The sequence below is a fragment of the Mizuhopecten yessoensis genome, unplaced genomic scaffold (assembly GCF_002113885.1).
Source record: "Mizuhopecten yessoensis strain PY_sf001 unplaced genomic scaffold, ASM211388v2 scaffold8593, whole genome shotgun sequence".
Lineage (NCBI taxonomy): Eukaryota > Metazoa > Mollusca > Bivalvia > Pectinida > Pectinidae > Mizuhopecten > Mizuhopecten yessoensis.
This window is the reverse complement of record NW_018407625.1, coordinates 102,071-114,275: the sequence shown is the minus strand read 5'-3', so window position 1 is coordinate 114,275 and position 12,205 is coordinate 102,071. Positions and strand designations below refer to the sequence as shown.

Genomic DNA, 12,205 nt, shown 5'->3' with positions numbered 1-12,205 from the left:
CAAGGTTCAAATATACACACAAACCACGGCGTTCAACTAGCAAGGTTCAAATATACACAAACCACGGCGTTCAATTAGCAAGGTTCAAATATACACACAAACCACGGGGTTCAACTGACAAGGTTCAAATACACACAAACAACGGCTTTCAATTAGCAAGGTTCAAATATACACACCAACTAAGGTGTTTAACTAGCAAGGTTCAAATATACACACAAACTACGGCGTTCAACTGACAAGGTTCAAATATACACACAAACCACGACGTTCAACTAGCAAGGTTCAAATATACACACAAACCACGATGTTCAATTACCAAGGTTCAAATAAACACACAAACCACGGCGTTCAACTAGCAAGGTTCAAATATACACAAACCACGGCGTTCAACTGACAAGGTTCAAATATACACACAAACCACGGCGTTCAACTGACAAGGTTCAAATATACAAACAAACCACGGCGTTCAACTGACAAGGTTTAAATATACACACAAACCATGGCGTTCAACTGGCAAGGTTCAAATATACACACAAACCACGGCGTTTAACTAGCAAGGTTCAAATATACACACAAACCACGATGTTCAATTAGCAACGTTCAAATATACACACAAACCACGGCGTTTAACTAGCAAGGTTCAAATATACACACAAACCACGGCGTTCAACTAGCAAGGTACAAATATACACACAAACAACGGCGTTCAACTTGCAAGGTTCAAATATACACACAAACCACAGCGTTCAATTAGCAAGATTCAAATATACACACAACCCACGGCGTTCAACTAGCAAGGTTCAAATACACACAAACAACGGCGTTCAATTAGCAAGGTTCAAATATACACACAAACCACGACGTTCAACTAGCAAGGTTCGAATATACACACAAACCACGGCGTTCAACTAGCAAGATTCAAATATACACACAAACCACGGCGTTCAACCAGCAAGGTTAAAATATACACAAACCACGATGTTCAATTACCAAGGTTCAAATATACACACAAACCACGGCGTTCAACTAGCAAGGTTAAAATATACACAAACCACGATGTTCAATTACCAAGGTTCAAATATACACACAAACCACGGCGTTCAATTAGCAAGATTCAAATATACACACAAACCACGGCGTTCAACTAGCAAGGTTCAAATATACACACAATTAAACCACGGCGTTCAACTAGCAAGGTTCAAATATACACACCAACTAAGGTGTTTAACTAGCAAGGTTAAAACATAGACACACTAAGGTGTTCAATTAGCAACATTTAATCGGTAGTTAAGTTATTTTTTTGAAATTTTAATGGTTCTTCTGACCTATCATGAATGAAGAATAGAACCAGTTTATATCATTCTTTACCACGTTATAGAAAGACTGCAGTTAAAGAACTTTAATTTGAACAATTATTTTCATATTTTTTTTATCGACGTAGTTTTCCAACGTTGTCAGAGTGTGTTTACATTATTGCTTTTTTTCGTTTATATACAATTTTGACGTAAGCTACAAGATGAATCACGCTTTTTTTTATACATATTGCATTCAGTATATGTTGTATGACGCGTCACGTTATTTATAATTCAGCATTGTAATAATAACGATGCGTTATGTTCTGAACGATGGCAGTGTTCTTAATAAATGTCCTTAACGTGACGTTCATATAAATAATTTATGATATTAGCATAATCCCTGAATTCATATTCCTGGATTAACATCAACGAATTCACATCGAAGTCACTAAAAATGAACAGGGTTATCTGGACTTTTACATCAAATTACAATTTATGTCGAAAGCCTTTGCTTGAGCGTATACGGTTGACTGTAATTGCACACAAAGCCAGGGTTTATACTTTATATTGTGTATTTCTGATCTACATTTAAAGAACGTAAAACATTTAATCGTTAGGGTTAAAAAAAATATATTCTCAACGTGAACAACAGACGCGACTTTCAAAATATCTCTCTCCAACTGCTCATTTTTACCTCTTACACAAATCACAATGAATACAACGTAGTTAGGTTTACCAAGGGTTTCCCGATATATTCGTAACGAACTGCGCATGCCTCTGACGCCAGGAGTCGAACCCGCGCCCACACCTTTGTTATAACGCTCTCAAAATCTTACGGTCAACCAGAGCTAGTCTTCTGCGCTATTATGTAAAATTATATCTATGTAAGGAATAAACAGCTCCATTATTTTTCAAAGTTGCGTTTCAGGGTCGGGTGGCGCAGTTGATAAACCACTCGCCTTTCACCAAGACACATTGATAACAGGTTTTTAGTACCGTATTTATTACCGAGCTTTCAGGAAACGTCATAAAATAACAAATGTACACAACGTTCATTATGTCAAGATACAAGGACACAATGTTAGTTGTGTCGTCATTATTGACCAAAAGTTTACATAACGTCAACCTACCAGAACAAATGTAAACATCGTTAACATACAAAGATACAATATGCAGAGCGTCCACGTACCCGGCATCAAAGTCTGCTCTGTGAAAACCTCGCCCTGTTTTTTTAATAATATAAATGCGTATAAGATGAAGTCGAACATCAAAGTATGAGATCAGGAACAATAAACTTACATCCTTCTCTGTGAAGAGGATACGCGTCTTGGTCGCCATCTTGGGTGAAGCCAAACAGTTGGTGGTGGACCCGGCCCTGGTGTCCGGTCGGTGTGTCCAGGCCATGGTCAGTCGCCCACGTAGCAGTGAAAAGGTTATGTAGGTGTATCCCGAACGCAATGACCAATACTCCGCAATTTACACACTTCAAACCTAAAAACAGGTTTCCACATTTCGATTTAAAGTTGTCTACAAATTTCGTTCCCTTTGGAGTGTTATCGCCAAATACGGCACTGGTTTCGGGCTGTGCGCTTCCCTCCATTGGCCTGCTAGCTTTACAATTTCCAATTTTATTTTGCTGAATTTATCGAAGTATTAAAACAATTTATCACGTTAAACATTTACCCGCGGAGTACGGGGGATATCGATGTTAATCCTAGCTCACCATCAACAGATCGATATGGACATTGATCTCCACTGTGCTAATGATTTCATTACATATTTTTCTATTACTTATACATACATGCATATGTTTATAAGTAAGTTGAAATAATTTTGTATAATTTACACGAAATATACAAATACATCACGAGTAATTTAAGGACCAAATAATCCCGGTATTGTAACTTTATCAACGAGAAGATTACGCTATCTCTGTATGTGCTGTATCTGAGAGAGAGAGAGAGAGAGAGAGAGAGAGAGAGAGAGTGACGGTTTCCCAGGCGTTGGTCACCACAGCTTATTTCACTCGTCGACTCGAGCTGTGACGACAAACCAGATATTTGTCAAATAATAACCCTTTTTCATTAATCTGGTCACTTTAGGAAAACCAAGAACAAAAATGATAAAAAGTGTATTTAAAAAAGCGCGTAAAAGCATGCAAAAGTCGTGCGCATAGTCACGCTTCAGTGAACTGGCGTTTGACGAGGATTTTACGGTAACCAAATACCGAATTCAATTAAAACTTAATTTTCCGGAATTGTTCCTGAACTGCTGGACGGAATAAACACAATCATGATTGGTAAGATCCAGTGGAACATGCATTAAGTAATCGGCCAATTGAGAGTCGTTCAAAGGGTGGAGTCCCCAGCCCAGTAGTGAGACAATAAAACAACAACAAAAATAAAACAAAAACAAAAACAAACAAACAAACGGAAGACAGGAGAAAAAATCACAATTGTCCAATATGTAATGATGGATTTTGTGCTGGTGAAGAAAATGTGATATGAACTTGAAAAAGTAAAACTGACGGATGTAAAGTCCATATCATATTTCAGGTTCCTAAGCATGTTTCACGCTTCGTTAACCGTCATAAAAGCCCGCAATGATTTGTTATTAGGTAAAATAATAAAGGATTTAGAGTTAACCGATTAAGATGCAAAAAAGATAACGAAGAATATACAAACCGTTGATATTTTACATATTTACTTTTCAAGCGAACCTAGTTTTAGCGATAAAAGTTAAGGGGATTCCCTAAAGGAAATATGTATGAATCATTAATCACTGAGGACCGGTCTACACGAGTTTTTGAGAACTAGTCTGGTGTATAGGATTCGACCAACGGGAATGTGATAATTTATCAAGTCTACAGTAAAATTAATTATAAACAAGAGTCAGCGGGACGTTTCCTGTGTTATGTGTTACTGACGTGGTGTGTGATAGCTGGCTATATGCACAGGTAGTTTAAAATAAGCTATGTTTTGACCCGTCCATGTAAACATCAACACGATATCAACAATATGAATATATTCATCTCTTCAAACAATCATAACACAACCGAATACAGCTGTTTAAAACTTCCATACTTTGAGGGATTTGAAATGATACATCATAGTAAGTGTTTTACTTCTGGAGGATGCGGTTTCGTCTCCATCGTTAGTTCTCAATTTGTACTATCGCACGCGGCTATCTGTCTATATACTCCGTTCGTCCGTCCGTTCGTCTGTCCCTCAGAACTTCGAGGTATTTAGCATATATACTAGTATATATGCGTTGTCATCTACCATTGCTGGGTTTTGCACGCGGATGCATCCTTTTTACTTCTAATGGCAAAGTGCTGCATTCTAAAATTTAATATCCAGCTCCAATATATACAGAGATACAGAATCCTTTTGTCTCGGCAAATATTATATATTCTGCCACATACAATAGTCACATATTCATCAATAAAATACCTTTGTTGAGCCAAACTATTTGGTTATATGAACCTAATAGCAATATTGACCGACAATTAGAGTGTTTAAAAGTGATTGTAAGCATTTATTTTTTTACCATATGTTGTAAAGCGCTTGAGAGTAATATTACAAATTGTATAGAGCGCTATATAAATGTTGTACATATAATAATGTTGTATATATATTTACATGCTATATTATATAATAATAATAATAATAATGTCTCTATTTATCATGAAACAAGGGGATGCATAAGGAATGTGTCGAGAGAAAAGTATCGTATTTGGCAGCGCTCATTGTAACGTTACATTTAAACTGACGTCATAAAGAGAATATTAACATCATGTTTCTAAAACAATACTGAGTCAATAACACAAATCATCGACCATCACGTGCTAATGACTCAACTAATGACGACTCTAAGTATGATATCAATTCAATTTATTTTACAACTTATAGGATATCAACATATAATTTCATAAAAGAACAACATATAATTACATATTACTGGCACATTCATCACAAATCAGCAGCAACAACAACATCATCGAAATCATAATTCATCGCTTTCATCATCATCATCATCATCATCATCATCATCGTCATCGTCATCGTCATCATCATCATCATCATCATCATCATCATCATCATCATCATCATCATCATCATCATCGTCGTCATCATCATCATCATCATCATCATCATCATCATCATCATCATCATCATTATCATCATCATAATTATCATTATCATCATCATCATCATCATTATCATCATCATCATCATCATCATCATCATAATCATCATCATCATTATCATCATCATCATCATCATTATCATCATCATCATCATCATCATCATCATCATCATCATTATCATCATCATCATCATCATCATCATCATCATTATCATCATCATCATCATCATCATCATTATCATCATCATCATCATCATCATCATCATCATTATCATCATCATCATCATCATCATCATTATCATCATCATCATCATCATCATCATCATCATTATCATCATCGTCGTTGTGGCCGTCGTCGTCGTCGTCTTATACCTCATCATCATGAAACAGTCATCTCTTTAAATCAACATCAAATACTACATCCTCCTCCGCCTCCTTGTCGTCGTCGTCGTCATCATCATCATCATCATCATCATCATCATCATCATCATCATCATCAAAGTACAACAACATGAAACAATTACCATTTTATGAATTTCATAAAACTGGTACATTTTTCACAAATCAACGATATTATTGAAACATTACCACTTTCATCATCATCATCATCATCGAAAACATCTATATCATCATCATCATCGACAAAAAAAACAACGTTGAGCATTTACATTTACCATCTTAAACATGAAAGATTGTTCGAACAAAACATGGACATGATACGATTAAGTAATACAAAATTAGGTAAAATAAACTTATAAGTTAAACAATTCTTCGTTTGTTCGCTTCAATAATAAATTTACCTAACAAATTCAGTTCTTTTACATTGTGTGTATTTATTAATTCGATAAGTTTGAATACCGATGGTTTTTGCCAGTAATAATTTTTAATATATTTTCTCCTTAGATCTAGATGACGTGGGCAGTTAAATAGAAAATGAAATTCATCTTCTATCTCTATTAGGTCACAGTTACTGCAATATCTATTATTCCTTGCAACATTCCTGTATCTTCCCGTTTCTATTGCAAGATTGTGAGCAGACATACGTAATTTGGTAATCATAATTCGACGTTGTTTCGGTATAAACTTTGTTAAATAATATTGCAACATCACGGTATCTACCATGTATCTATAGAGATCACATTTACTTGAGAAGGCCAACGAGTTGAATAAAGTTTGTTTTGTCTGATCATCTATGCGCTGTTTAATAATAGGTAGTAGACAGATGTCGGTAGCTGCCTGTCTTAACCATATATATCCAAACCCTAGTTCAAATAATTTATGCTATATGAATAATAACCAATTTCGTTTCGGGTTTTCTCTCCAAGTTTCTTTCAATAAAAACTGATATGCTTCTTTTAGAATACAATTTTCACAATTTAACAACTTAAACCAATATTTAAACATTCGAAGCATCTGCTTGTTTGCCAGAGGAAGTCGTCCAAGCTCAAAATTTTAACACACAGTATATTTTTACAAAATTCCATATGAACCCTTTCTTTTTCAACTCCTTTATAACTACCCCATATTTCACAGCCATAATATAATACACTACTCACATATGTGTCGAAGAGGTGTAGCACAGTTTTGATGTTTTAATGAATATATTTACATTTGCATGGCATTGCCACTTTATAGCCTCTTTGAAAGCTGTGTCGTTGATGGGACTTTAATTACCATGCAGCACGAGACGTAATTCTTAGCGTATTAATACAACACTGACCGGAACTACAATGTCATTGTAAATTAATGTGCAAAATAAAAAATCTTCTGCATAAACTCAATTCCCCAAAATTATAATGGGATGCCCCATTTTCTATAAAACTATTTTAAAAGTCATTTAAAAACAAAGAAAACAGGAACGTGGACAAAATTTCCCCCTGCATCAATCCAACATTATTAGAAAAAAGTTCGAACATTCGCCATTAACTAAAACACAAGATTTAAAGGGACATCACGGGAAGAGACATTTTTTTTAATGAATGTATGTATTGAATGCACTTCCACTTATGTAACCTCGCTATCCCAATATTCATAGTCCGTTCCAAATGTCCAGTTTGACCGCTTGAATTGTTCGGAAAAGCCCTGCTAAAAATAGCGCCGATAACGTCACCTGACTAGGCAGTAAACACGAGCGGTCTGGGCGAGATAAAACGGTTTCCAAAGGGGCCCCCAGAGAGGGGCGTCAGGCAACTGCAACTTATTACCGCACTTAAACCCAAGTAATATGATTTCTAAGTCCGTATTAAAACTTATTGAACAGTAGTTATTCATCATCAGAAGTTAATTGCACACTTGCCAATATTCAGAATTTAAATTTATTTAGCTTTAAACAAATGTGTTGCCAATAAAATTGAACAAGGGATGGGGCACACGTTTTTACAATTTATCACAGCCTTCTCCCGTCATACATTTGCAATTAAATGTCAACAATGATAATTGGCATAAACATAAAGTATATATATATAAATATATATTGAATTATGTACCGGAATGTGACATTTTTACGGAGCTAAACACCTTTCTTTAACCATAGGACAAACCTTTCTGTAAAAAGGAATATTCACGAATATCAAAGGAATATTCACGAATATTCTTTTTCAAATGTTTTCATAAAGTGCATATATGCAATGACAAACTACACGCGTATAAAAAAGAGAAACGTTTGTGATATTTTTTATTGCATTGAACAACTCAATATCTTTGGCCAATTTTTTTTTCTATACCATGCATAAAAAACATATGTATACTCTCTTTCCCACTTTCACTGTCTCAATACGCTAACACTTAGTAAGTCATATTAGCCATCACACACACTAAACTGTATGGCAAAACCACTACGTGTACATGTAAAATATGTGTCAGATATGGGACGTGTTGAGCTACTTGATAATTCTATTTTTTCAATACTTTTCATAGATTAAAGCATTCTTGTCAAAAGACCCTTTTTTATGTTGAGCCAACTTTTCTTTAATCATTTCATTTTTGTCCGAAACAGAAGCCGTAGTTATCGGCAGCACGCGTCATTTTTACAACGTAAACAAATTTAGTTTAAACATATTTTATTGCCAAAAAAATGCAAGAGGATTGGGCACAAGTTACATGAACATTATTAACGCCCTTTCCTTATAAGATAAATAATTGTATATACACATCATAAGATGGATTTCATAGTTTAAATCACTACATTTATCTATTATTGGGAGAGAGAGAGAGAGAGAGAGAGAGAGAGAGAGAGAGAGAGAGAGAGAGAGAGAGAGAGAGAGAGAGAATGTTACTTATTCATTGCAGTTTATAAATTATAATGTACATCTCAATATTCAACATATAATGCACACATTCATTCTTACTTTTATTTACAAATTATGGTATATTTTGAAATTTGGTCATGAAAATGGAACCATCCAGCACAGTCAGCGCAGTGATATCCTGGCACTATTCCATACTTTCAACTATTCAACAGTTCGTCACGTCCCGTGCTTTGTGTCTTTCTCCTTTTCATTCCATCCTTTCTCGAAAATTCGTTTCTACCGCACTGGCTGTAACTGAATGGCCCATCACATGCCTATATTACATACATTCCAGCACACGCACACTTCTTGCATTCACGCTCTCGTGCACTTAAAAGAAAGTTAAACATTACAGAGGATTACTAAAATAATAAGGAACACACAAGTGTACGTTATGCCATGTAATACGGACACAAGCTAAGAAATGAATATGAAAGATAATGAGGACTGTTGGAGAGGAGACAGAAGAACGTGACCAAATTTAAAACCTGCGAGTACTCGATACATACTGTTGGACATATATAAATACATTTTTATTTTCGTCACTCGAATAATCTTCATGGCCATACAATAATTTCTCTAAGCTTAGAGGTAAGTATTCATGAAGATTTCTAAACATTTCAAATCTTTGATCAGTATATATACTGCATGTAAAAAAGAAATGATGAGCATTTTCATTAGGATATCCACATGCACAAATAGGAGAGTTGATTAGGTTAACATTAAAGAGATCATCATTTAAAGGGCTGCATTAACGTAAACAAATGTTTCTTCCCCTGTTTTCAATACGTATTCCGATTATATCTGAAGTCGAAAATAAATCTTTATAGAGAAAAGGTTGTTACATAATCATACATTCTAAGTCAACAACATATGAAAACATGAACTATTGAAATATTACGATTTAAAAAAAATGTTACGCGATCCTATTTACTAGAAGTAGGTTCTCCTTCCTCAGTTATTCATCCTGGCCCGTCATTTTGACATTTTTAATTTAGTTGCGATAATGTAGCTTTCTGACGACGAGAGATTTTTTTTATATATTGCGTCGTTGCGCCAGAGGAAGCCGGGTATTCATATTAGTACTAATATAAATATTGTATGTAAAAAACAAAAAATCGTTTAATTCAGCAATGTAATTAAATCATACCATTTTACTGAACCCGGTAATAGTATAAATTATGTAAATCTAAAAGCGCACGTATCTCATTTGACCCCGATCACCAGTACCGACAGAGACAGAATACGCCGTTGCTATCACAACAGTTAACCCTTGGAGGGCCTCATGACAAAATCAAACTAACCAGTCACTTATCCCTTCCTTTCGCATAACCCACTGTATAATTATAGAAACACAAAGTAACACTCTCTCCGATACATGCCCATTGCCATATTAAACTAAGTTCATCTGTGTTCAAACTCAGACAAAGATACTAGCGAGGTTAATAGTTTGAGATATATATTCATAACATAAACAGAGCTAGCATTTCCGTCGATTCCATTTCAGCTTAACCGGCTATCCGGAAGAATATATGCACCGTACTAACTGCTAGGGCAGTTATTTTCTCCTTTGAATACTTCCCACCTGTAATAATGATTCCGTAACGTACTCCTTGCGCTATCTTTTGACCATTTGTTAACTTTTCGCTTCGTAGCTGACACGGTACAACACTTTTCTTTGGCCTACTTCACACGGCCAGTCATTTTGTTTACTAAGAAATGGTGTGCAATGCGCATGCGCTAGTAGAGGGAAATCCCTGAACAAAACGTTGGTCAGACAGGTAGAAATACCGATGATTTTCTTAGATTTAATCATTTTTAAGAATCTATTTCAGCCAAATCCGATCGTTATTTTCCATAAGGAGTCTCACTTGATATGTTTATGTAGTATTTGAAAAAAAAAACAAAAAAATATGTTACTTCAGCGTTATGTCCCTTTAACTAATGAGTATAAAGACTTAATTGTAGACAAAAATTTACCTCGAACACCCAGCTTTGTTAACTTGCACCACAGGCTTACTCTATGTATCTACGAAATCAAAAGCCTTGCGGAAATCTACGAAACAACAATATAACCTCTTTCTTTCAGATAACGATTTCGAAATTATAGTTTGCAAAGCGAAAATAGCATCCACAGTGCTTACCCCTGGACGGAATCCAAATTGTGCGTCTGTTAAAATACCATATGTAGTACAAACGTCAATCAAACGTTTGTTAAGTATGGATGTAAATAATTTGCACATACAACTAATAAGACTGATACCTCGAAAATTATTAGGATCTGTTAAAGCGCCCTTTTTATGCACAGGTACAATGATTGCTTCGGACCAGTCAACTGGAAAACATCCAGATTGTAAAATATTGTTAAATAATACATGTAAAAAAGGTAACAACAACTGTTTACATTCGATAAAACATTCATTTAACAGACCATCTGGACCATGCGATTTATTCCGTTTCAGATTATTGATCGCCGTTGTAATGTCTCTATACGAAATAGGAGTATCTAACCCATCCAACATTACATTATCATCATTCTAATTATTTATAATTTCGTTATGTCCAAAGTCAACTCCAGAATTTGCTACATTTTTGAAATGCTCAAGTTATTGATTCATTGAAACTTTAGGTGGATTTGATTTATTCTTTGCAAACTTTTTATAAAAATATCTGGGATTATGTTTCCTCAAATACTCAATCATGTCACCCTCTACGCTAAAATATTGCTTCTTCAATTTAGGTTCCAACATTTTTTATTTTTTTTCTTTGTCATGAGCATTGCGTGATTTGTTGGATTTGCATTACTATTAAATACTCATAAGGCAGATAAATATTTTCTATGTAAACATTTAACTTCATCATTAAACCAGGGCTTGTCATCCCTAGTCTCTACAGTCAAACAGCTAACAATTTCAACATGGGTTTTCTTAGCACACTTATTTCTGAAAGAAAGGTTCCATTATTCGTGTATTACCTTAGTGACCTTCTTTACACTGGAGTCGATTGATTTCCGATTTTATTCCCCCCTAATCTGGACATGTTCCTTAAGCTTGTCAGAATTTATATTTAATGACTCTGTGAATTGATGTTTATATTCATCCTTCCATATATATTTCGGACTGTCCCTGCCGTTACAATTGCTTTCAACAGTATCATTAATTGTGGACACCCTTTTACCATATAACTGTACATGTAAAGGAGCATGATCAGAAAACTCTGTAAAATTACACACTGCAAATGTTTTCACAGTTGAGAACATAGAAAAATGCATTAACATATAGTCTATCACACTCATCCCATTTGATGCACAGAAAGTAAAATCATTTGATGATCCATCTATATCTCTACCATTTATGATTCGCAGACCAGAAGATTTACATAGCTTAATTAATCTAGCACCATAGTCATTCGTACCAAGATCTGGGTTTACCCTATTAGGTAAATTGTCATCAGCATCATCAATATAGTAGTTGA

General features: G+C 34.9%; 1 protein-coding gene across 1 annotated transcript in view; it reads right to left on the bottom strand.

Moving 5' to 3' along the window:
- LOC110456262 overlaps positions 1-2,895 on the bottom strand; it is a 9,858-nt gene extending 6,963 nt beyond the window's left edge. Inside the window, exon 1 of the mRNA XM_021506877.1 lies at positions 2,595-2,895. Coding sequence (XP_021362552.1) covers positions 2,595-2,895 — 301 coding nt within the window. The remainder of the gene's footprint in view (positions 1-2,594) is intronic.
- Positions 2,896-12,205: the final 9,310 nt, after the last annotated feature.